Source organism: Physeter macrocephalus, chromosome 2 (assembly GCF_002837175.3).
Source record: "Physeter macrocephalus isolate SW-GA chromosome 2, ASM283717v5, whole genome shotgun sequence".
NCBI lineage: Eukaryota > Metazoa > Chordata > Mammalia > Artiodactyla > Physeteridae > Physeter > Physeter macrocephalus.
Window position 1 is genome coordinate 77,496,095 of NC_041215.1, and position 26,746 is coordinate 77,522,840.

General features: G+C 39.0%; 1 protein-coding gene across 1 annotated transcript in view; it reads left to right on the forward strand.

The window, feature by feature from the left end:
* The window catches only part of METAP1D (methionyl aminopeptidase type 1D, mitochondrial), a 91,993-nt gene that overhangs the window by 51,569 nt on the left and 13,678 nt on the right, over window positions 1-26,746 (forward strand). The window contains 3 exon segments of the mRNA XM_024122345.2: window positions 22,262-22,419; window positions 24,586-24,735; window positions 26,140-26,288. Of these exon segments, the coding sequence (XP_023978113.2) occupies window positions 22,262-22,419; window positions 24,586-24,735; window positions 26,140-26,288 (457 nt within the window).

A 26,746-nucleotide genomic window follows, 5' to 3' on the forward strand; every position in this document is an offset into this window, starting at 1 on the left:
AAAAAAAAAAAAAAAATTTATTAGCAAAAACAACATGGATAAATAAGTTTACTGTTGTCTGTTACTCATATGTACTTGTAATTTAAAAGTCTGGATTTTATTTGAGGAGTGTGTGTGTGTATGTGTGTAGAGGAGTATTTTACTTTTATTTCTTTTGCCTTGGAAGACCGATCTAAGAAAGTATTGCTACATAAAGTGAGAGAATATTTTGCCTATGTTCTCTTCTAGGAGGTTTTTTTTTTTTTAATTTTATTTATTTAATTTTGGCTGCATTCGGTCTTTGTTGCTGTGCGCAGGCTTTCTCTAGTTGCGGCGAGAGGGGGCTACTCTTCATTGCGGTGCACATGCTTCTCATTGCGGTGGCTTCTCTTGTTGGAGAGCACAGGCTCTAGGCACGCAGGCTTCGGTAGTTGTGGTACATGGGCTTAGTAGTTGTGGCACATGGGCTTAGTTGCTCCACAGCATGTGGGGTCTTCCCGGACCAGGGATTGAAGCCGTGTCCCCTGCAAAAAAAAAAAAAAAAATTTATTAGCAAAAACAACATGGATAAATAAGTTTACTGTTGTCTGTTACTCATATGTACTTGTAATTTAAAAGTCTGGATTTTATTTGAGGAGTGTGTGTGTGTATGTGTGTAGAGGAGTATTTTACTTTTATTTCTTTTGCCTTGGAAGACCGATCTAAGAAAGTATTGCTACATAAAGTGAGAGAATATTTTGCCTATGTTCTCTTCTAGGAGGTTTTTTTTTTTTTAATTTTATTTATTTAATTTTGGCTGCATTCGGTCTTTGTTGCTGTGCGCAGGCTTTCTCTAGTTGCGGCGAGCGGGGGCTACTCTTCATTGCAGTGCACATGTTTCTCATTGCGGTGGCTTCTCTTGTTGGAGAGCACAGGCTCTAGGCACGCAGGCTTCGGTAGTTGTGGCACATGGGCTTAGTAGTTGTGGCACATGGGCTTAGTTGCTCCACAGCATGTGGGGTCTTCCCGGACCAGGGATTGAAGCCGTGTCCCCTGCATTGGCAGGCGGATTCTTAACCACTGCGCCACCAGGGAAGTCCCCATTTATCAGTTCTAATAGTTTTTGTGTGGAGTCTTTAGGGTTTTCTATTTAGAATATCATGTCATCTGCATATAGTGACAATTTTACCTCTTCCCTTCCAATCTGGATACCTTTTATTTATTTTTCTTGTCTGATTGCTGTGGCTAGGACTTTCAGTACAAAGTTAAATAGAAGTGGTGGGAGTGGGCATCCTTGTCTTCTTCCATATTTTAGTGGGAAGGCTTTCAGCTTTTCACCATTAAGCATTATGTTGGCTGTGGGTTTGTCACAAATAGCTTTTATTATGTTGAGATATGTTCCCTTTATACTCACTTTGGTCAGAGTTTTTATCATGAATGTATGTTGAATTTTATCAAATGCTTCTTCTGCATCTGTTGAGATGATCACATAATTTTTCTCTTTTCTTTTGTTGATATGGTATATCACATTGATTGATTTGCATATGTTGAAGCATCCTTGTGAGTGTAGGAGTATTTTAGAGGTACATAAACTGCTTCTGGGCATTAATGTCCACTTGCTAAATTACATCTTCCTACCTAACCACTACTGCTCTGGAGACCAGAGGGAAAAAATAATATAGCTTTAAAAAAGGAGAGAGGGGGCTTCCCTGGTGGCGCAGTGGTTGAGAGTCCGCCTGCCAATGCAGGGGACACGGGTTCATGCCCCGGTCTGGGAAGATCCCATGTGCTGCGGAGCGGCTGGGCCCATGAGCCATGGCCGCTGAGCCTGCACGTCCAGAGCCTGTGCTCCGCGATGGGAGAGGCCACAACAGTGAGAGGCCCGTGTACCGCAAAAAAAAAACAAAACAAAACAAAAAAAAACGGAGCATTTATGGGTTGAGAGTCCGCCTGCCAATGCAGGGGACACGGGTTCATGCCCCGGTCTGGGAAGATCCCATGTGCTGCGGAGAGGCTGGGCCCATGAGCCATGGCCGCTGAGCCTGCACGTCCAGAGCCTGTGCTCCGCGATGGGAGAGGCCACAACAGTGAGAGGCCTGTGTACCGCAAAAACAAAACAAAACAAAACAAAAAAAACAGAGCATTTATGTACCTTTTCATTCAGAGTGATACTATACCTATAATGAATGATAGCTCAACTTCTTGATTGCTATCTGCCAGGTGCCATGATGATAAATACTTAATACATATGAACTTATTTAATCCTCACAATTTTTTAAATTTTCCCTTTTTATTAACAGATAGAGAAACTGAGACACAGAATGATTAAGTAACTTGCTGAAGGTTGGCAGCTAGTAAATCTTAGAGCCAGAACTGAAGTTAGACAATCCAGCTCCCCTGACTCCATCTAAGTTATTATTAACCAGACCTCCTGCCCATATTGGTGAACTCCAGTTAGAGTGACAGTAGTCTCACAGAGCCACCATGTTTCCTCTCAAGGTGGCTGTACTAGGGCTTGAGGTGTTCATTCTGGTGCTAAGGGTCAGGAAAGTGGGGTTGCTTGAACTTCAAAACAGACTTGCTTCCTTTCACTTGCTCTAGACGTTGGAAGAAGCTGAAGCAGCATGAGGATCCTAGCCCTGGGGCTGGTACAGGTTTTATGAGAAGGAATGAGACTTGGCCTACTCTCCTCTCTAGCATTTTCAGGGCCATTCAGCCTCCATCCCCTTTCCAGTGGGAGCTGGAGAGGAAGAGGCTGAGAATGGGAAGTAGAAGGCCATAGAGAGGACATTTCACTTTCCCTCATTGTCCATGTAGAACATGTTTTCCTCTAGAAACCACACTGTAAATGGCAGCAACATTCCCAGAAAATCCATAATGTAGCTAAAATATAAGGTGTTTGCAGATGAATTGTTTCCTAGCTTTTTCTCTTCATTGGAAATGTGTAGTATTTCAGTTATATTATGAGCAAATGGGCTAGCCTAGAACTTAGACACGTTGTTTATGTAGGAAAATGCTTTCCTAACAGCAAAGACCACATATTTATCTTGGTGTAGAACTAAGTTTTTCCATAGTATGGATCACTGACTACCTGAATATCCTGCTCCAAGCAAACTGTACAACATGCATTTGTTTGATAGTAAAATGAAAAACATCTCTAATAGGATAGGGAATCAACTTATATGGACACACTGTGATGGGGACCAAGCTTTAATAAGCTAAAATATCTTAAAATTCTAGCAATACAAATATCCATGTGCTTTTCATTTGTCATATATGGGCTTTTATTTACCAACCTACATAGGACATTGAAACATTGATGTTGCCACCTGAACCACTTTTAGATCTTCAGATTTGTATGGCAAAAGGAATGATAATTAGAATCTGCTTCAGGCTACAGGCTAGAATAATTCAAAAGGAAATGTGCATTACTAATATGGCAGAGCTCATAAATTCTCAATGTCAGTTTGCCACTTGTGGCTGAAAATTGCAGTCAGGCTGGTTGGCTAGAGGCAAAAAGACTAGAGTAACATAATATTTATGAGGTCTGAAGTTAGCCATCACCAAACCCAAATATTGCCAGCCTTTCAGATTACTCAGTGAGGTCAACATCATCTAGTCATGGCAATGGAGTTGAGAGCAGAGTGGATTTGGTAATGATGACACATTAATTCTCGGTGTAAATTCTGTCCATGTCAGTCCACTGCTACCCACTTTACAGGATTTATGGCCTTCCTGTTTTATATATTATCCCTGAAATACTTATCTGAGGGGCCCCATACCATTGTGCAAAAATCTACTTGCTGCCTAAGGTTTTATGACACAAAGGTGGAAATGGAACTTCCCTCACTGCAGTGTTTCTCCAGCACTTCCAGTGTTGAACTTCCATGAAGACTTCCTGCCTCTCTGTACATCACCATGATGGCCAAGCCCCAGACACTTTTCAGATCCCAGCCAGCACCTTATATCACACTGTGCTCAGAAAGAGTTTGGTGTCTAAACCTGTGCCCCCTTGTGCTATAATGTACTTTAGGAGTTTTACTTGTGTAACATATGAGCAGTTAAAACTCAACCCCAGGTTTACTCCAAAGAAGGATGCGTGGCTGTAAACTGCAAATTAGAAATGTGTGAATAACTCTGCAGTTTCTACCATCAAGAAGCATCAGTCCTGGGGCTGTTCCTAACAGGAGCAATTGCAGATCAATGCTCATTTTACATACTTTGTTTTTTCATGTGTAAACAGCATGCTAGATTTAGAATAACTCTTCCATTTCCTACACTTCTTTGAATTCTTTTATTCTATTTTATTTTTGGCTGCGTTGGGTCTTCGTTGCTGCGCACGGGCTTTTCTCTAATTGCGGTGAGCAGGGGCTGCTCTTCTTTGAGGTGCGCCAGCTTCTCATTGTGGTGGCTTCTCTTGTTGTGGAGCACAGGCTCTAGGTGTGCAGGCTTCAGTAGTTGTGGCTTGTGGGCTCTAGAGCACAGGCTCAGTAGTTGTGGCTCACAGGCTTAGTTGCTCCGCGGCATGTGGGATCTTCCCGGACCAGGGCTCAAACCCGTGTCCCCTGCATTGGCAGGCAGATTCTTAACCACTGCACCACCAGGGAAGCCCTCTTTGAATTCTTTAGGAAAGCTATTTTTCTTTTTTAGTGCTAGACCAAATGCTCTTTAAATTTTTTATTATTGAAAATTTCAAATATAGGTGAAAGTAGAGAAAAGGGTATATAATCCTCCATGCTATTACCTGTGGATCAGATATTTATAATGCAAAAAATTAGTCATTTTTTTCTGCCAAATATATGTCATAGGGATTTTCCAAACTTGCTGGTGGAGTTGGAAGTAGTATTCTGAAACTCATGGAAGAGAATACGTCAGGAGAGCATTTGCTCTAAGAGAACAGTAAGGAGAGGATTTTCCCCACACACTCCCTGGCCCCCCTTCTACAACTTTAAGGAATATTTGTCTTCCCAGGGGGAAGTCAAACTGAATATGAGAGGATCCTAGCAACTAGAGCTATACAGAGACCTTGGTCAGAAAGCTGGCAGATTAGTTTTAAATTTATTTTTATTTAAAGTTCTTGATTTCTTTCACTGTTATAAAATGAGGGGAATTTTCGTAATTGTGCTGTTTGCTCAATGCAGTCAGACCTTCTTGTGCCTACAGGCACAGTTACAGCTGCATAAAGGCTGAATTAAGATGGAACCCTACCACTGAAAAGATTATGGTTGCCCCATCCCAACCCAGACACACAACTCAACACAAAAACAAGACTAAGCTGTAAATTTAGGTAAGTATAGAATAATAAGTCTTAAAAAGTTCTAACTCTTTCCCCCAACCCCTCATGATTAGGTCATTGCTTCTGAGGGGGAATATTTTAAATATCAAACCTTTCCCAAAAATCTATCCTTCTTTTTTGGTGCCTTTAGTTTACTGGCACTTCCGGCACCTGTTAGCCTACCTCGTTTAACACTTCATATTTGAAAAGAGGGAGGGTAACACTGGGGAGAGACAAGGTAGGAGGGGGTGAGTTGGCAGTGATGGAAAGGAGAGTCTAGTTAACCCCAGTCAGTCCCAACTCACTTCTTTCCAGTGGAAAAAGCGTGTGAGTCTGTATGTCTGTTTGATTTTTTTTATATATTAAGGAGCATGAAAGCATGACACTGGAATATTATATTTCAACTTTTTAAAACTTATGTTTTTTTAAAAGAAAAACAATTATTGTCTTATATTTAGGCAGATAATATAATGGAAAAAATCCATTTATGATAACAACCAAGAATATAAAATATCCCAGAGTAAACAAATAATAAGGAATATACAGGGCCTATGTGAAGACATTAGATGTCTACTGAGATATAGTAAAGAAGACTGCAGTAAATGTAAGGACATCTCTTAAATAAGACAACTAAATATTTTAGAGAGTCATAGTCTCCCTAGATTAATCTATAAATTCAATATAAGCCCACACTTTATTTTATTTTTTTAATACTATTTAATTTTATTTATTTTTGGCTGCGTTGGGTCTTTGTTGCTGTGCATGGGCTTCCTCTAGTTGCGGCAAGCAGGGGGCTTACTCTTTGTTGCGGTGCGCAGGCTTTTCATTGCGATGGCTTCTCTTGTTGGGAGCACAGGCTCTAGGCGCGCAGGCTTCAGTGGTTGTGGTGCACGGGCTTAGTTGCTCCGCGGCATGTGGGATCTTCCCGGACCAGAGCTTGAACCCGTGTCCCCTGTATTGGCAGGTGGATTCTTAACCACTGAGCCACCAGGGAAGTCCCTAAGCCCACACTTTAAACAAAGTTGAAATGCAAATGGAAAACTGAAAAAAATTTTGAAACAGTATAGTACACAAATGTTTAACGTTTCTAATTCACAGAGCACACTTAAAGTAAATCCAGTAAAAAACAGCCCACAAGGCCTAAATGGAGATTTCACAAAAGAATATAAATACATAAATAAAGAGATCTTCAACCTCAGTAGTATCTGAAGAAAAACAAGTAAAAGCGAGATACCATTTTTCATTTATCAGACTGACAAAGGTTTCAACATTAATAATAGTGGTGAGGATGTAGGGAAATAGGCACCATTGGGAATATAAATTGCTCTTTTGTGGAGAGCAGTTTTGAAGATATGTCAGAATTTTGAATTTTGAATTTAGAATTTCCCAAGAATTCTACTTCTGGGAATTTAAGCTAAAAAGAATAATTACAAATACATGTATTTCTAAAAGGTATACTGTGCAGGGCACAAAACAGAAGAACTCACCTAAATGCTCATCATCAGTTAAATAAAGTGCTATGTTACCCATCCATATAAAGGAATACTATGAAACCAGTAACCCAAGAGGATAAAAAGTATCATGTAGCTCTATAGTTTTTGTTAAAGACTGGTATCTTGGGCTTCCCTGGTGGCACAGTGGTTGGGAGTCCGCCTGCCAATGCAGGGGACGTGGGTTCCAACCCCAGTCCGGGAGGATCCCACATGCCGCGGAGCAACTAAGCCCGTGCGCCACAACTACTGAGCCTGTGCTCTAGAGCCCACGAGCCACAACTACTGAAGCCCGTGCGCTTAGAGCCCCTGCTCCGCAACAAGAGAAGCCACCGCAATGAGAAGCCCGCACACCGCAACGAAGAGAAGTCCCCGCTCGCCGCAACTAAAGAAAGCCCACATGAAACAACGAAGACCCAACGCAGTCAAAAATAAAATAAATTAAATTAATTAATTTTATAAAAAAGACAGGAAACTTCTGTATATTGTGGAGAGAAATTACTTGCTTTCAGAATAGCAGTTTATAAAACTACATGTACAAACAGCATACTTATAAAATATAAATTAATATACTATTAAAAATATATTAATGGGTACATAGAGAAATGGTCTAACGTGTGTTTGCTGAATGTTAACAGTGATCATTTGAGGAAGCTCTTTACCATTTTTTGCTTTATACTATTTATGCTTTCTCAGTATTATTATAAAAATGTTTAATACCATGCATATACCATTTTCATAATCAGAAAAAAAAAAAAGTAGGCTTCCCATGAACTCTGGCTCATTCTGTGTGGTTTCAGGCAAGGACAGAGCACATCCACTTGGGAGGATGACCCTTGCAAAATGAGTTCAGAAAGAGAAAGCTAATGCCGGACACTGTCTTCTTCACAGATGCCAAAGACCCACTGAAGAGCTTCCGGTGGGAGGGAAGCGATTGCATGTGGCTTTCATACTCTTATTTGAAAGCACCTAATTCATATGGAACAAAGTGGTAGGATGGTTGTCCAGGATGGTCTTCCAGCATATTGCCTAGCCAGGTAGACCAGAGCGTCCCTCGGTCAGACTCAGTGGAGAGGTCAGTCATGACAGTGAAGGGAAGAGGAGACTGGAGTGCTGTTCATGGGTTCACATCTGTCTCTCTCCGTGTTCCTTATCAGATTCTTTCTTTTGATGCAGCTGGAACAAGATGATTTGCAGCTATTTCTAAAGGCCAGTTCTGCTTTTTCTTTTTCTCCTTCTCTTCTTCACTTCCTAGAAACCATCAGCGGGTGAAGACGTGATGGTTGTCCAAAGTGAGTGCTGTGTCCTCATCCATGCTGTGGTATATTTGTATAGATACCATTTGCCTGATCATACCCTTGGGGCCCTGTCTCATTTACAGCTGGGCTCCCCAAATTTTATTCTTCTCAAATGAAAAAGTTTTCATAGATTTCCATCTAATGCTTTTTTTTTTTTTTTTTAACTACAGTTTGGTATCTCAGAAATCTGTCCCTGTGGGTGTTCACTTAGATTCTGAAAACAGAGCTAGGGTCTTGAAGTGGTTTCCGAGTAAATAATGAAACATGTGTTCAAAGTCTGTAACTCTTCCTTCTCCTTAACCACATCCTAGATAACCCGCCAATGGTGAGTGTCATTTGTGTGAATAGATTCTCTAGTTTTAGTTTTAAGGCCATTTTTAAAACTCTAGCTGTCCGAATGATTAATGTGACTAGGAAAATACTGTTGACCCATTTAAATCATGTCAAGCAACATCCATTGCTCATCTACATAATGAAATACACACTAAACATTACATCTTAAGTGTGGGAGCCAGTGAACTACAAAATAATGTTTTACTCCTGTAGCTTAAGAAATAAAATAGAAGACATTAGGACTAACTGTAGCATTAAATATTAAACTATTCAAATGGTAATTGTCAGTGAAAATCACCTATATACTGAAACAGCTGATAGCATTACTGCTTTAGTAGCTAATTAGAAGAAGGGGGGTGGTTACATGCAACAGTGTGAGTTTAAGAAAAGTCTTTATGTCAAAGAATGTTTTAATATTATTTGACTATTATGAGATTTATTGTATACAGCTGAGTTTTTTCAATTGTTAATCAGTGGTTGTGAAAATAGTTTGCTGAAAAATTAGAAAAAATTGTTTGATATTTTTATCATGGTTTCATTAAATTGGGCCATGAATAATTTTAAAGACAGCTGATTTATAGTTGAAACTATTTTGATCAATGATCAGATAACAAAGATAAGCTTTGACTACTTTTGAAATATTTAAATTTTGTAAGGACATCAGTTTGCATAGTGTTTAAATAAGTGCAAATTTTAAAGGCACTCAATTTAGGCTATCACGTTACCATGGTTACACCTTTGTACGTTATTTTGTGTATCTCATGTAAATAGATCTGTGAGTCACTGATAATTATTTGGTTTTTTGTTTGTTCTGTTGGTAGTTCTGTGCTTAGCTGAATTTAATACAGTTCACACGGCTTGATTTGGTTTTTATATTTTAGTGTTTGTGATTGACAGTGATTGAGCATTTCTTATGGAGTGCTTGCCTTTTTTGTCATAAATGATGTTTGTTGGTAGTGCTTGAAATATAAATAAGTTCTTGTATTACTGCTTAATAAACAGGAATTTTTATGCAAAGGAGACTTCTTGGTACATTTAAACAATAAGATTTGGTGAGCTCTAGAATATTTCTATTAAATAGTCAAACAAATGTGTTTAAACTCTTACAAACTAAGTTACTGAGGTTACCAAGGACAACGTAACAGTTTATGGCTAAGCATAACATTGACTGAACACAATTTAATAACAGAATAAAAATAACATTCTGCTGTCTCAAAATTATTTGTGGTAAGGAGCTTTACAGGGGATGTGTTCACTGCCAAGTACAATCTTTCTAGAACATACTTCTCTCATCCCACCCTTTGCACAAATATAAAATCTATATACTAATGTGTTTGGAAGGATATGATTCTTGAATAAAGCTGGGATCATTTATGTTTCTAAATGGAAGAAGAGATTTTCCTTAGACTTTACCATCAGCTTTCTAGCAAGGCCCCACCAAGAACTCTCAGAAAAATGTCAAAATTAGGCTGTACATGATTCATCCTACTGAATTTAAGCCTTCTCTCAATACACTACAATCATGAGATGCCGTCTGGTTTATAAAGTGTTTATACATCTGCAGTCTCATTTGATGATCAGGGTGGTCCTGTGATAAAGGCAGGAGAGGACCAGTGCTTTGGATAGCATGGTTTTTTTTTTTTGCGGTACGCGGAACGCGGGCCTCTCACTGTTGTGGCCTCTCCCATTGCGGAGCACAGGCTCCGGACGCGCAGGCCCAGCGGCCATGGCTCATGGGCCCAGCCGCTCCTCGGCATGTGGGATCTTCCCGGACCGGGGCACGAACCCGTGTCTCCTGCATCGGCAGGCGGACTCTCAACCACTGCGCCACCAGGGAAGCCCGACAGCATGGTTTTTAAGTAGCAGTTCTGGGACCCAACCTAGGATCTCATGAATATTTTGTGAAGTACTTACTTTGTGAGTAATTATTTTGACATTCAGGCTGGTTTCTACCTACTGATTAGTCCATTTTAGAGTCCATTAAGTCCATTTTGACTAGTCCCATAGTCAGGCAACCAGTGATCATAATTACCATTTATCGAGTGCTTACTTTGTGCCACTCTCCATACCTCATGTCATACAGTTATCATAGCAACCCAGTGAAGACCATATTGTTATTCCTGTTAACGGATGAGCAAACTAAGACTTAGAGAATTTAACTAACTTGTCCAAGTAAACCAACTAATGCTCAGAGAAGGGAAAACAATTTAAACAAGAACTCAAGTAAATATAATTAGAAAGGCACACCTTTCAGAGGAAAATCCCATGGCACATTCACAAGCAAAATATAAAGTGTTTGAAATTGTACTATTTCTTTTTACCTCCAAATGGGCTATTTTTTTTTTTTTCCAGTATGCGGGCCTCTCACTGTTGTGGCCTCTCCCGTTGCGGAGCGCAGGCTCCGGACGCACAGGCTCAGCGGCCATGGCTCACGGGCCCAGCCACTCCGTGGCATGTGGGATCTTCCCGGACCGGGGCACGAACCCGTGTCCCCTGCATCGGCAGGCGGATTCTCAACCACTGTGCCACCAGGGAAGCCCCAAATGGGCTATGTTTTATCTTGGCATTTTTGTTTTTGTTTTGTAACACTCTGGTAGAACTATAGTTCAAAAAGTGTTCACATGAGACAATAGCATGCTTCAGATATTGTACACGTCAAATATTTCAGGACTGTGGCTCTACTGAAGACTTTAATCTAAAAATGAGATGATGAATTTGTCATTCCACCAAGTGTGAATGACCTTGGTCAGCTACGGATTTCAAGTAATATTGTGTTTTCCGCTATGAGAGGCAGCCTGCTTTATACAGGTAAAGAGTACACATTTGGGTAGTGGTGGCAGTGGTTTTCATTTTTAATCTTTAGTACAGAAAATAATGATTTTGTAGCTGAGCATCCATATCTGAAAAAAAAAATACAAGAGCCAATTTGTAAGCAGGCTTCTGTGGGACTCCCCTTTTAAGCCTGTACCATTTTAATACATTGTACTTTTTGCATTAATTCTTAAAACAATGGAGCTGTTATTTCTTCATGTGGTTAACTAAGGCTACATAGTTGAATTGAATATAAAGTTATTTGTGGCAACATAACTACATCACTTCAAAAAGCTGCCTTCAGATAATTTGGAACTTTTTCTTTTGCTAAAGAGGCTACTGTGTATTTTCTCTTTATTTTTTGTGAAAATGACTCCTTGATGAGTGATCTTGGCTTCTATTGTCTTGAATCTGTGTAATCTCAACTGCAGAAGCTGAAAATATATTGTTTTCCTGGAGCTTAGCTTTCTTATTTTCGGTTGTGATTATTGACCTACCTAACTACCTACCACTTCTATTGCCTGGTTACAGGGCAGAACTCCCACAGTTGTCAAAATACCACCGTAGGATTTATATTCAAATGGTTTCTTTTTGTTTCATGCCTTTCACTTGGAGCTGTACAGTGAAAGCATTCTCAGGAAAATATTAAGATGTTTTTGGGGTTTTGTAAGGGTTCTTTGGTAATGATACTGTAGTTTGGGTCAAAGCTCTGAGCTATTTTATACCAATTATTTGCATAAATAACTTTAAAGGGCTCATAAAAAGAAAGAAAAAAGAAATGCATCCAACAATATAACTAGAGCATGTTGCTTATAGAATTCAGTTGACCCTATTGTGAGAGGAAGATTAAAATTACAGTCTTTTCAAAGGCTTTAGTACAATTGAAAAATATTCATACTAAAGCTGTGCCTTTGATCCTAAATTATAAGTCCCAACATCTTATCTTCTATTACTGGATATTTTTATCCAAGTAACTAATATTTTGAGTAGTATTTTACATGACAGTAGTATTTAAGAATAGTCTTTCTTAAAGAATTAAAGAAGGACTTTCCTACTGTGTCAGTTTTTTGTGAATTCATGATATTTTTATACAGACTTTCTCTAAAATTGAATTCCATGTGTTATTTCTGTGAAACTGCTCTTTCTGATGCTTACTTGTGTGCTTTAATATAAATTTTTTTCTATTTTTTCCTCTTCTTTAACCCAATTATGTGAGGTAATAGGAATGTTTTTTTGAGAGACTTTGGAAAGTTGAAGTTTGCCAGATGTTCTGTGCTAACCTAGAAGTGTGCATTCTCTGGGTATCAGGACTGTGTGAAATTCTTTCCTGTTACTTTGACAGAATGAATGTTTGCTTTTGGGTCATTTTGGTGTCGTACATCTACTCTGATCAGAGCTTGACTTTTATTCTGTATTTAAATGATACTACGGCATCCAGAAAATCTGGCAAAGAAAATGATATTTTGATGACATTTTTCACAGGGCTCAACTGGAATGAATTATTACATTTTAACCACAGCCCTAATAAACAGCTTCTTTATTTCCTGTGAAAGGATACAATATTTCTTTGTCCAAGAAGTTGCCTGAGTATATGTATTGTTGAAGTGCTAAAAAGCTGCTTTTCTCTAAACTTTAGCTGAGACACAATGGGATTTTCTAAGCATATACTATTTCAGTGTGACTCAATATTTTATGATTATAAAGATGAATTTAAATTCAAATTTTGAACTAAACATTTTTCATCTTAAACGGAGAAATTTCATACAGTAGTCCTAGTTCCTTTTACAGATTTATCATTTCTGTGTAACTTCCACTTATCCACCAAATGATGTGCTTTTAGATTTAGATTTTGTGTTCTTACTATAATCTTTGACACTCCTCCCCCGGCTATGCTTGGGTCGGACTAAAAGAACTTTTTTCTACGTTCACAAACATGAGTCTACTTTATTAAATAGGTATGTTTATTGATCTGTGTTTCTAGAATAGGTTGGGTTGTTTTTGTCACCCAAGAAGAGGGGAATGCTTTTTGTTTAAATCACAGATCCCTAGGTGCTAGTGATGTAAATTAATGAATAATAACATATTATCCAATTAGCTTTTGTTAAGAAGCAAAATGAAGTATTTTTCCTAAACCCATTTCTGAACTTGTCATTGACATTATACTCTATCAGTTGCTATTGATACATTTTGTTAAAAAGGAAGAGGGATGTAGCATGGAGCCAACTTCCTGATGGAGCCTTGGGGAAGGTCATGTTTTGCCATGACCTGGGCATCATTCTTGAATGTTGTTATTATTGGTAGAGGGTGCCCTCAGGCCGCCACCCTTCCTCTTCCCAGAAGCGCTCTGTGGCTGGCTTTCCAGCTCATCTTCTTTAGAACCAGGACTCCCAGGCTCTGGTTTATAGGCTTGATGATGAGTTACATCCATATCCTCATATGTGTGGTGAAGACTACTATCTCACCTTCCTCTGACTACTTAGTGTTATTAGTTGTAGTGGCCCAATTCTATTTTAATATGAGTATGATAAAGTCTCATAGAAATTGCAAACTTAGAGCTTTAAGCAACTAGGACAAATTTTTATGTTTCAGCATAAAAGTGACTTTTGATTTTTTTGTCACTTAAAATACTTTACACATTTCTTTTTTTAATTTCTGTGGAATCTTTGTTACTGTTTTAACAATCTTAGCTATAAATAACTTGAAGGACAACCCTGTTGGATGTTGAGTAGAATCTTTATTTCAGATAAGTGTTTATGCCAGCATACTTTAGACTTGACTGTGCTTAATTTTGAGCATTAAAGAAAATGATCTGTTTTCCAACACCTGCATAACAATTGGCCTGTATCCTCTTGAGAAATGTTGTTTAATAAACACTGTAGCTTTATCGTCCAGAGGCTGTTGCCAGATGCTGTTGCCAAATGCTGTTAATTAAGAAAAAAAAAAAAAAAAAAGTTTTTTTTACAGGTTTTTGAAACAGATCCACTCTTCTCCTTGTAATGGCATCTTAGCTTGAAATCCAGGAAGTAATGGTGTATGGTGTCCATATCCATGATTTTCTGAATTGGAGAAAAAGTGTGGAAAGCATCTGGGGAAAAGGAGGCTCTTTACCAGCTCGTTTCCTGTAAGCTCAATTGGAAGACCTTGTCCGTGCAAATAGATTTCAAAATAGAGCCTGCCCTTTGACTGTCTCCATAATTACATGGCTTGCTCTGTATTTTATTTGGCAGTCAGAGCAGTTAACCCCTGGAAGGAAGGGGCTGATGGCACGGGCAGCTTAGCTCCCCAGACATGTCCGTGGGAATGAATAAAGCACTGTTTGGAGAAGCTCATAGCTAAAAACACACCAGAACTCAACCGAAACTTTTAAAAAACAAGTTTAATAATGTCTATTATGATTGGTTTAAAAACTTACTTTGTCCTTATTGTGTAGATTGTAGAGAGGTATTAATTGTTTTTTAAAAAATGGGAGTTGGGGGAGTTCCTTGTTGCTTTGATGTAATCAACATCTGTCAACAGAATGAATTTGCTTTTGTTTAGTTCCAAGGGCCCTTGTCCTTAAGCTTTGCCCAATCAGTATCTGCTTCAGCCTGGGGCATTCCCCTAGCTGTTTTGGGTTTTTTTCCCCTACTTCTTTTTCTTCTTCTTCTTCTTCTTCAACAGATGCACAGGTTATTTCTTGTGAAATGTGAGCTTCTGTTCTGCGTTATAGTCTCCTTGATATGGGAAGGAACTTTCTTTCTCATTTACTCTTAAAACATGTACCTCTTACTACTAGATTATAAAAAATGAATGGGAGTTACAGAGAGTGAGGCAGACTATTTAATTTTCCTTTCACGACGTTTGTGCAAGTTATCGAACCTATCAAGCGGACAGTCAATGTTTTAGGTCAGGAAATATGAGACATGGCTGCATTCTCAGTGCTGTAAGAGCCTGTGCTCCTACCCTGGGTAATTGGTTGGAGTTCATGAACTGTGATCTTTCTGTGGTTCTAAATCAGCACCTTGAAAATGTATTTCTGTGGTACAGTCCCTCCTGAGCCTACTGTAGGAAGCAATATTTCTAAACAGTTAAAAATATCTTGAATTGCTGTCACAAAGTTGCTTTTTTTTAGAGTTAATGTATTATTTTAGCAAAGCCTTTGATTTAAAATTAAAATCATCAATGAGTGTAAGAGCCATATTTGAAAATGAATTAGCAAAACATTGTTGTTTTCTCTTAGTAATCATAAATCATTTAAATCTGGCAGGCATTCCTCCCTTCATCCAAAATAATTGCCTCCATTTGTAAAATCAATTAGATGTTGATATGCTATAAATAATAGTTTTGTTACTAGACTTTGACATTTGCTGATCATTATGAAAAAATACATTCAGCAAGACATTTTACAGGGTGTCTTTTAAATTACATATTATCTCTGGTTGACATTGTTGGCTAATGTAAAGTGATACAGGCTACTTTATTGTGTTGTTTTCTACCCAGATACTTGAAGCCTCTGAAACATAACATAACTGAGGATTGACGGCACTCTGGAGGGTGAAAGTGCTTCCCTGGAAAAGTACAGTGAAACATAGAGGTGTTGGTAGCCCACACCTGAGTACAAATGTACTTTGTTCAGTTTTACAACTGCTTAAGATAATAAGCATTAATAGGCATTTAAAATGTCTCTTTGGAAGTTCATTCAGAACTCTCTCTTAAAAATACTTGTTGACCAAAAGAAAACTTGCATTTCCGAGGGTAAAATCGGCTTAATTAAGGGTCATTAGTAGAGGTGCACATAAAAACCCAGGGCTCAGTGGGTGAAATGGAAGCTTTTCATTATGTGGTATAGAATGCCCGCGCAGACAACAATTAAAATGAACCCTGAGTAAGAGGCCAGTGAATATAGGGCATGTCATGTGCAGCAATATTAGTTATTTTAAATGCATTCTTCCCCCATCATACTTCAATTCTGTAGTCCCACCTTTCGGACTTAATCTGTAAAGGGAAATAAAATGCAGCTTTTAGAAATTGATGTTATTACTGAATATGAAAATATTTAAAACTGTAACCTAGATTTATATTTCAAGTACAAATTTAGAATATGAAAAATGTGCTGCAGGATCCAAGGGTCATGTAGCAATTTCAATAGACATTCAGGCCACACAGTGTGTTCCTCCGGAAGGAGAGAAGCAGTTGCTTATAATTTTTGACATTCAGCTCAAACTAGGAGCTGATAGAATTTTTATGACACTGAAAATAAATTCTTGTTATTACCTGTGATAACAGTAAGTATTCTAGTATTCATAACTAATAACATATAGATTTACTGCCTAAGGAAACCTCATATAGAGTTTCTGTTACATAATTGTCAGTAACAACACTCGCTATGATCATGTCTTTTAAGATCAAATTAGTCCAAAGCAGCTCCTTGCTGTTCTGGGGCTCTCCTCTTCTGAGGTTTCTGATGATTTCCTACTGGCATCTCCTAAACTTCAGATTAGTCAACTTAACCCTTGTTTCCTAAAAATAGCTTTAACAAAAGAGGGTTTGCTGTGGGTCCTGGGTGAATGATGGTGCCCAGAAGACCGAGGGGCCAGTCCCGAGGCTGATGGAGACCTGCCTGGTGTCCCTGCCTCTGATGTTGGACATCATGCATCAAATTAGCTGTGTAACATTGACAGTAGCAAGTTGGAAGTTACATGTAGTTATTAGAATGTATCAGCAGTTCTTCTATTTAGTTATTTTTTAAATTGAGATATAACAGATGTGTAACATATGTGTTCATTTTGGATGTACAAAGCAGTGCTTCTACAAAGAAAGGAAATATATAGGAAATTCAACAAACCTTTTCTAGAGTGATCTATAGCAGATAATGTAGTTTGTGACCCTGAGTATAACTGGGTTGGGGGATTTTAATTTTACTCACTCTGCATTTAGAAAATATGTTAATTGCTATTTATGAATTACGCTATGATAAGCAAAGTTGAGGATCTCCCCCCGCACTTTTTGTCATGTTAATTGGAGAGCCATTATCTTCTAAAGGCACATATTGATGTAAGACCATTTCTTCATTTCACCTGTGAAAACACTAAATTTTTTTTTTTCTGGTTTGTAATGAATAGTTAGTAGAATAAACACGGTATGGTACCTTATTATCCTGTTACTTTGTGACAACATTTATAGGGTGTCTTTTATCAGATTGAAAGAAAAGATTTTGCTTCCAATAAAAATGTATCTTATGAAAGTGGAGTTGCTGAGAACACTGCAAAACCATAATTGTCAACAGATTGGATATGTTCAGGCTGTGTTCCCAATGTTTAAGTCATGTGTGGAGGTGCTTGCCTATTTCTGGCAGTGAGCCCATTATTTAGCAGAACAGGTATGTTGGCAACACTGTTCATTCTAGAAGTGAATGTCTCAGAAGCCTCATTCAGATCTCCTAGTAGAGACCTGATGACTTCATGCCTTGAGTTTAAGAACATTGGAAAGATTCCCCCTGTAATGACTGTGTACTTGAACTTGATAATACTGATAAAGATGACCTCTCTTTTGTGTTATCAGCTGCATTGAAAAAAATCTACATGAGTCCTAAAATTGATCAGACTCTACATCGTCCCATTGCCTGGGACATAGCATGACAGTCAGAAGCTGCTGAATGAAGGCACACATGTCAGAGCTGAAAGAGACCTCAGGGACTTCTCTGGTGGCGCAGTGGTTAAGAATCCGCCTGCCAATGCAGGGGACGGGTTCGAGCCCTGGTCCGGGAAGATCCCACATGCCGCAGAGCAACTAAGCCCGTGCACCACAACTACTGACCCTGCACTCTAGAGCCCACGAGGCACAACTACTGAAGCCCGTGCGCCTAGAGCCCATGCTCCACAACAAGAGAAGCCACCGCAATGAGAAGCCCGCGCACCGCAACCAAGAGTAGCCCCAGTTCACTGCAACTAGAGAAAGCCTGTGCACAGCAACAAAGACCCAACGCAGCCAAAAATAACTAAATAAATTTATATTAAAAAAAAATAGATGTCAAAGATTATGAAGTTCACTCCCTCATTTTACTAAACCTTCTGTAGCAGTTGATAGTGTCTGTGAAGTGCTCAGCACAGAGCTTGGCACCAGTAGGCTCTCAGCCAGTGTTCACTGCTGTTGTTACTGCCCGAGGTCACACAGGTAGCTCCTGGCAGGACCAGGAGCAGAACCTCTAGCTCCAATGCAGTGTCATTCGGGCCCATTTTTCATCAGGAATATCACCATCTGATATAATCGAATGTATTTGCTTCTTGTCTGTGTCGCACCACGGAACATGAGCTCCCTGAGGCAGGGACTTTGTCACCTGGTTCACCTCATGTCCAAAGCATGGCATGTAGGAGGAGCTCAGTAAGTAATTGTCAAATAAAAGAACAAATAAAAGTAAATTTCGAGGCCCACAGGTAAACATGTTGAGTGTTGAGAAGGGAAAGGAAAAGACATTAGCATTTATGGAGTGCCTACTTTTTTTTTATTTTTTGGCCACACCATATGTCTTGCGGGATCTCAGTTCCCCAACCAGGGATTGAACCCAGGCCATGGCAGTGAAAGCCTGGAATCCTAACCACTAGGCCACCAGGGAACTCCCCCATGGAGCACCTACTTTTAAAAGATGGTTTAGGGATATGTGTTATCTCAGCTAATGTTCACAACAACCTGGTGGTGAGGAAAGCACTACTATTCCCATGTAATGGTGAAGAAAGTGGGACTCAGAAGTTTTGGTAATTCAGATCTGACTTCAAAGCTCGTGTTATTTTCACTACCACAATGCCTCCCAGTTAAATCAGTTCTAAGACTTTTCATGAAAAATACCTTCATTCTGAATGTTGGCTGGTTCCATGATGTTTATTTTTTTTCATGATTAAAAAAAATTTCTTTGAAATTGAATCCCTGAAAAAAACACATGCTAGAGCAAAGCATACCAGCTACTAGAGCCCGTGCACACTGTTGAAAGGCAGCTTGGAGCGGCAGACACAGCCCTGGATTTGGACTTCGAGGACTCTAGCTGGGGCCACCAGAGGTGTGAGCCTTTTGTTCCTCATCCATAAAATAGTGACATCAACAGCTGTCCGCCTCCCTAACAGCACTGGTAAGACTTAATGTGTGTGGAGCACCTAGCACTGTGCTTAATTAAAGAAACTGGCCATTAAGTGTTAACCACTATTATTGTTTTCTATTTCTATTAGTGTTATCATTATTAATAGTCATCATAATACATGCTTTTCTCAGAAGGGAAACACTTGGGAGCTTGTCTTTGGTCCTACCTAGGGATGCAGTTAGGGAGCCCAGAATCATGGATTGATTCCACCTGAGCCTTTCCTTGGCTTTAACTGGGACCCAGATTTTCCGTTCTGTGTCCACAGACTGCCCAGCCAAACCTCTACAGCATGTATTTAGTCAGCAAAGGGAGTTTGGCTTGAGAAAGAGGATGGATTAGGTCAACCCATCACCACTTTTGCAAAAAAAAATAATAATAGTGGTAACTTTTACTAGTTTTGTGAGGCCTTTTACATTTTCAGAGTGTGTCCTTGTGTGTTGTTAGCTCATCTTTTTCTCACGCGTGGGAGAGCAATATACTTCATGAAGGCAACTGGACCTCCTTTCCCGCAGCTTTGGCACTCTGGCAGAGTTACTTTGTGTGCTTCCGTATCTTCAACTGTGGAATGAGTAATAACAGTTTACAGTTTACAGGGTTCTCAGGAAGATTAATGAGCTACCATATGTAAAGGGCCTAGCATAGTAATTGACGCACAATAAGTTCTCAGTATTAGAAGCTATAGTGAAGCCCAGGGTTTCTTTCTCATTTTACTTTTCAAGTATTCTTGAAGGAGCTACCATTTTTTGAGCATCTACTAAATGCAGGGCCCTTTCACAGACTTTATTCCAATTAATTCTCACTTGAGACTCAAAACAAGACACTTGCTCAGGGCCACACAGCTAACAAGTAGTAGAGCTGAGACAGAAGTCCAGGCTTCTGCTTTCCATCCATCTGCTTTTACTAGGAGACTACCCTGCCCCTCATATACAGTTGACATCCTGGGGCTGGTGGTGTTGTCTTTAGGGAAATGTTGTACTTTACAAGATTTAGGGAATATTGACCTGCCTCTATCAAGCAACTTTTTTTTTTTTAAAGAAGTGATATTACTGGCAGCATTTTGTCTGGTGTTTGGAATTGTTTAAAATAATACCTGAAACACCTCTGTAAGTTTGATTCAACAATGTTACTTTCAGCTTTCTGGAAGAACATAATTGAGTGAAACTTAGGACACTGAATCAATGACTATTGGGGTTTGTTTGCATCTGTGCCTTTTTCCCATTCACTTAGAGATCTTGAGTTTTGGGGCTAATACTCACCTGCAATTTGTGTTTCCATTATGTTTCAAAGCTGAACGATTACTCTAGGCCAGTAATTCTCAAACTTTAGTGTGCATGAGAATCACTCTGGTGAGGGATTGTTAAAACACAGATTGCTGACCACATCCCAGAGTCTGAGTCAGTAAATTGAGGAGGGGCCCAAGAATTTGCATCTTTTCCCCATGTGATACTAATATGCTGGTCTGGGTACCACATTTTGAGAACCAGTGCTCTAGACCAGGAGTCGACAAAATTCTTCTCTAAGGGGCAGGTAGTAAATATCTTGGGCTTTGTGAGCCATATGTTCTCTGTCACAACTACTCAACTCTGCCACTGTCGCTCAAAAGCAGCCATGGCTAATTGTAAGTGAATGAGTGTAGCTATGTTCCAATAAACCTTTATTTATGGGCACTGAAATTTGAATATTGTATAATTTCACGTTACAAAATATGATTTTTTTCAACCATTTATAAATATGAAAACCATTTTTAGGTTGGGGCTATATAAAAATAGGCAGCAGGGCAGATTTGCCCTTTGGGCTGTAGTTTGCCAACCCCTGACATGCAATTATGGCATGTTGGGGATTTTTAAAACTATTGTTTTGATTATAAAAGTAATGCAAGTGAATGTTTTTAAAAGTCAATCAGTACAGAAGAAAACAGAAGGAATCAGGAAGTCTTCCTCCCCACCCCAGCCCCAATCAGATACCCCAGAAATAACCACTATTGATGAATATCAATTTTCAGAAATTATATAGGCATATAACAAGACTGTATAAATGTATAAGTTCTTTTTACATGAGCTTTTTACATAAGCTCCTTTTAATGAGCTTTTAATATGTACTGCTCAGCATTTGCTATTTTCCTAACAGTATATCGTGACCTCTTTCAATGTCAATACATAGAGATGATTTAGCTTATTCTCTTTAATACCGCTATAGTTTTCTGTTGTATAGATTTACCATAATATATTTAACCAGTCCCCTACAGATGGACATTTGGATTATTTCCCAGTTTTTTCTACCACAAACAGTGCTACAGTTCATCTTCAAACATCCATCATTGCATACAGTAGAGTCCTAGGAGATGAATTGCTAAGTCAAAGGATGTGTGCATTTAAAATTTTGATAGATATTTCTAAATTCCTGTTGTGGGTACTTTAGGACCCTACATTCATTTTCTTTCAGGGTTACACCCTACAGTTTTGCTATTTAGTCTTTATCTGACTTGAGCATTCATTACAATGAATTTCAGTATAATGCCTCGCTGCACATGAACTTAACACAGAGTAGTAATCCTATCGAGGGCAAAAAGTCCAGCTGGCAATTTGTCCAGGATTCGTGAAAGGAAAATGGCTTTAAAGAATATAAAACCACCCAAACAGTGCCCTGAATCTAGGGTTATCCTGGACATGGCTGCTTTTAAGGTACCACAGCAGAAATTGCTCTTTTTATAGACCTGGTGTTTAGCAGATGTTTCTACATGTTTTTTTCCCATTAGAATACAGTTTTCCATTGCAAACATTTATGTAAACATACTATTAGCTAATAAATATGCTTTGCTACTATTGTACTAGAACTCAGAATACCACTGCTTTCCTTTCTATTTGGGGCTTTTTCTTTTTGAGCCAATAAAGTATTATAATAATGATTTAATAGACAACAACGCAACATCTTAAAATGTAGCACTAAGTAGGTTTTTTTTAACTTAAGATATGTCTATTTCTGCTTCTAGGTTGTCACAGGATTTTCTCTTCACCCCTCAATCATATCTACTTACACAAGCAGTCAAGCAGTCAACAAAGAAGAAATTTCTTTTTCCGGAGACAAAGAGAGATTTCACACAGTATAGTTTTGCCGGCTGCAGTTTCTTCAGCTCATCCAGTCCCTAAGGTACTGTATTGCCTATTATTTGCTGCTTTTTCCAGCCAAGATAAAGGTTAACTTCAGAAGCAATCAAGTGTTTTTGCACCTTTGATTTCTGAGCTGTTTGAATTATAATTTTTAAACTTGGTCTGTGATTTAAAACTGTGGTTTGGGAAGTTTTAACATCCTGCAGTTCTATAATACTCATTTTTTAAAATAAAGCACTGAGCTTATAACTGCTTAATTCACTTAGAATTTAAGTTTCTATCATGAAAATTTCCATATTAAATTTCTACCATGAAGATAAGATTATAGACAATCTGTCCATTTTTCCAAAATGCAATGTAAAGGAGGTGTGGGGATGGTTTAGGAAGAACGAGAATAGGTGAAAGAAATATAGATTTGTCGCAAAAGTCACCTGCTTTCCCTCTTTTTCTGTTTTTTTGTTTTTTTGGGGTTCTTTTTGCAGTAAACCCACATTAAGTATATCATACTCCCTTAAGGTGAGTGGCCCATTTTTGTGACAAGGACTGACAAGACAGGCCACCAGAGCCCAGAGTATGTTTCTGGTATTTCCTTAGTAGAAAAGAAAAAAGAAGTCTCCAGAGAGGTGAATGTATTGTTTTAGAATTTCAGTGATAAGCCAACAGCCCTTCTGCCTGTGGTTGTAACCTGGCAAGATTGCAAAGAGAGAGGAGGCGGGGCTGTGGGAGACCGGGTGTGCTTTGTGGGTGCTGGTGGTAAAGCTGTAGCAGAGAAGATGCTCACCCCAAGCTCGGCTGCTGCAGCCCAAGCAATGGCGTTACTTGTGTCAGAAAGGCCCATCTGAACACAAGAATAAGTGAAGGTCCTTAAATCCTGCATGATGCAGTTCACAAAGTGCAGACCCCTAACCTCAGCCCTTCCAGAGATGCTGTGATGTCCACTGAATAGTGTTACCTCTCTCAGCTTCCTGTTCCCAACTGCTGTGTAGCCTTACTGGGTACTGTTCAACAAAACTTATGTAGCAGTTGCCATAAACAGTTTGTAAAGAGCTGTGCGAAACCTTAGGACTGAAAGGAGCTCTGGGACTTCCCTGGTGGCGCAGTGGTTAAGAATCCACCTGGCAGTGCAGGGGACACGGGTTCGAGCCCTGGTCCGGGAAGATCCCACATGCCACGGAGCAACTAAGCCCGTGCGCCACAACTATGGAGCCTGCGCTCTAGAGCCCGCGAGCTAAAACTACTGAGCCCGAGTGCCACAACTACTGAAGCCCACGCACCTAAAGCCTGTGCTCTGCAACAAGAGAAGCCACCCAATGAGAAGCCCGTGAACCGCAATGAAGAGTAGCCCCCACTCGCCGCAACTAGAGAAAGCCCACGCGCAGCAACAAAGACCTAAGACAGATAAAAATAAAAATAAATAAATTTTAAAAAAAAATAAAGAAAAAGAAAGGAGCTCTGTGTGTAAGGTAATATTTATTTTCTGAATACTGCCCATGGATTTAAGTTAGTGGTGGAGAATGTTCTCCTAGGGTGATCAGAGTTGAATATTTTGAGTTTTAGAGGAGGGGGGGAGTTTGTTTGTTTTTGACAAATGATGGAAGTGTTCAAAGTATTTTTTATGTACTTGAAAAAAAAAAAGAAAGGAAAAGGAAAGAGAGCTGTTTCGTTTTGTCCTCTAGTTCCTTCTTAGCTTGGGTACAGTTGCAAAGTGTAAGAGAAGTGCATATGTGATAGGCGTCCGTGAACTTGACAGTCAGCCTTTTACATATATTCATTGGGAGAGGGTGTTGTGAGCTATCCTTTGCATAAATTTATCTTTGTGTCGAGGAGATGAAAGTGCTCTTAATTAACCATTTGGCAATTGGGAAGCTTGGTGCTATTTGTTATCAATGGCAATAGGCTTCTAACAGGGTTGGAGAAGGAAGAAAACTCCTGTTTGTTTTGACCAGAAGTCTCCTTCAGTCCAGTGTGACTCAAAGCACAGAAAGGTTAACAGACCATCCAGAGGCAGCACTAACAGGCCATGTTAAGTTCAAAAGGGCAGGGGAAGGAACTGGGGGCAGCCTGGAGGGTCTGTTGTGCTGGCTTCAGAGGTCGGTGCTCCGGCAGGAAGGGCAGAGCTCCATGAAGCAGGAGGCTGTGTCCGAAAAAATGATCCCATTGTCATGCACTGGGTTCTGATCTTCGTTTTCAATCCTTTTTCCTCAAGCACATAAAGAAGCCAGACTATGTGACGACAGGCATTGTACCCGACTGGGGAGACAGCATAGAAGTTAAGAATGAAGATCAGATTCAAGGGCTTCGTCAGGCTTGTCAGCTGGCCCGCCATGTCCTCCTCCTGGCCGGGAAGAGTTTAAAGGTGGCGTCTCACCAAGCCTCGGAAGACTTACATAAGGGGCAACAAACCCTCCTCCCATTTTTTCCCTTTCCCTTTAACTCTTCTTTTGTACACATCTAATTTGTTAAAATTAAGTAAAGCCTTGGGGTGGGGGAAAGGGATCGTATTATTTCTGTGTTTATTCAAGAGATAATTGAAAATACAAATTTGATATTAAGTAGCAGAATTCTGGAGATACTTTGAGCACAGTCGGCCTATCCAAGTTGATCCATGGCAGATGGCTTTGACTTTTCCCCTCTTACTCCTGCCTGTAGTTTCTGCTTTTATTCCCCACATTATTTCCGTGTGCCTGAAGAGTTGCTTTGCCTCATCCTTTGTCTCTTATTTTCTTACATTGGCTCTGCAAAGAAAGACCGACCAGATACACTAAGCTATAGGTAATTCAGCAGTGTAATTATGTACAACTATCTTACTACAAGATTTAGGTCTTTTGGAATAATCTGAAACTGAATCTGAATCCTGCTATGTAAGGATCATAAAAGAAAATACTGTAGTTTCCAAAAGGTGGGCAGACTTTAGGAAGTGAGACTCAAAGATGAAACACTTAGCGTATCATTTGTGTAATAGACTTGTTATAGAAACACAACTAACCATAATGTGAATATAAAATAACATAAAGAAATCTCTTGAAGAAATACTTTTTAATAAAAGATTTTGTTTTAGAATTTTGCTCAGGATTTATGAGTTTATGGAGATAGTCCTCATGTGCCCACAAAACTTGATTTCAGTTTTCTTCTAGTTTGGGAGCAATTGGATACCTTCTAGTAAGGGAAAAATATTTTTTGAAAACACATTGATTTATTTAGGCATGAAAGAAATCAAGATTAGTGAACCCGAATCTCTACAAAATGTATCAGACTTAGTTTTTTAAATGATGATCCGTAACCTCCATGCCATTGTGGCGAAACCCATGTAATGTTTCTCTGAGATAAAAAGGTGTGGTTTGACCTACTTTTCAAGCTTTGTTATCTAAATTGAAGATCCTTTTGAGAATTTATATGCTTCGGTTAGCCCAGGGCACTAACCATTGAAGGAGAGGAAGGAATTGCCTCAGAACATATTTTTTAAACCTTCAGGCTAAAAAGGACTCATGTCATTTAATGACTCACAAGTGATTAAAAGGATCTTAGATTTTAAAATGTCCATTTCCTAATAGTCCATAACACCATCATACACCCAAACAGTTGTCAGAAAGGTACAATAGGATTTTAAGGTTAATCATCATTAATTAGAATGTTGTACCACAAGTTTATCACAGTAAATTTATACAGCCTCATCTGGAAGGGCTGTAGCTATAGGCATAGTCAATAAATACAGGAAGTGTCTTCAACTGTCACTCCACAATTTCTTTATTTAATATTTTAGGTTGACATGACAACTGAAGAGATAGATGCTCTTGTTCATCAGGAAATCATCAGTCATGATGCCTATCCCTCACCTCTAGGCTATGGAGGTTTTCCAAAATCTGTTTGTACCTCTGTAAACAACGTGCTTTGTCATGGTATTCCTGACAGGTATTCATTGCTTAATAACACATTGTTCCTTTGGAAACTAAAACACGCTAAGATCTATAACATATGTTGAAAGACACTATAGTTTAATTGAAACCTACCTGCAAACTTTTGAAGCTGATTATGGTAGAGCAACAATTTTGAAGTATTTTGCTTCTAAATGGACATAATACCACCATTTAATGTTTGTTAAAGCAATATGTAATACAAAAAAAGTGGCTGTGCATTAAGTATTTCTTTTACCGTCTTAGATTTTTAACCATCTACTATTGCTTTGGCTCTTTGTAAAATTAAGGTAACTATTAAGTATATTTTGTTGAGAATAAGTAGATTTTTTACCAGTGGCAATACATGTTCATTTAGGTATTTCTAGTAAAAATTGATGTGACTAACATAAATTAAAGATTAGATATAGTTATTCCATTCATTCCTTCTCCACTCTGAATTATCACCACAACTCA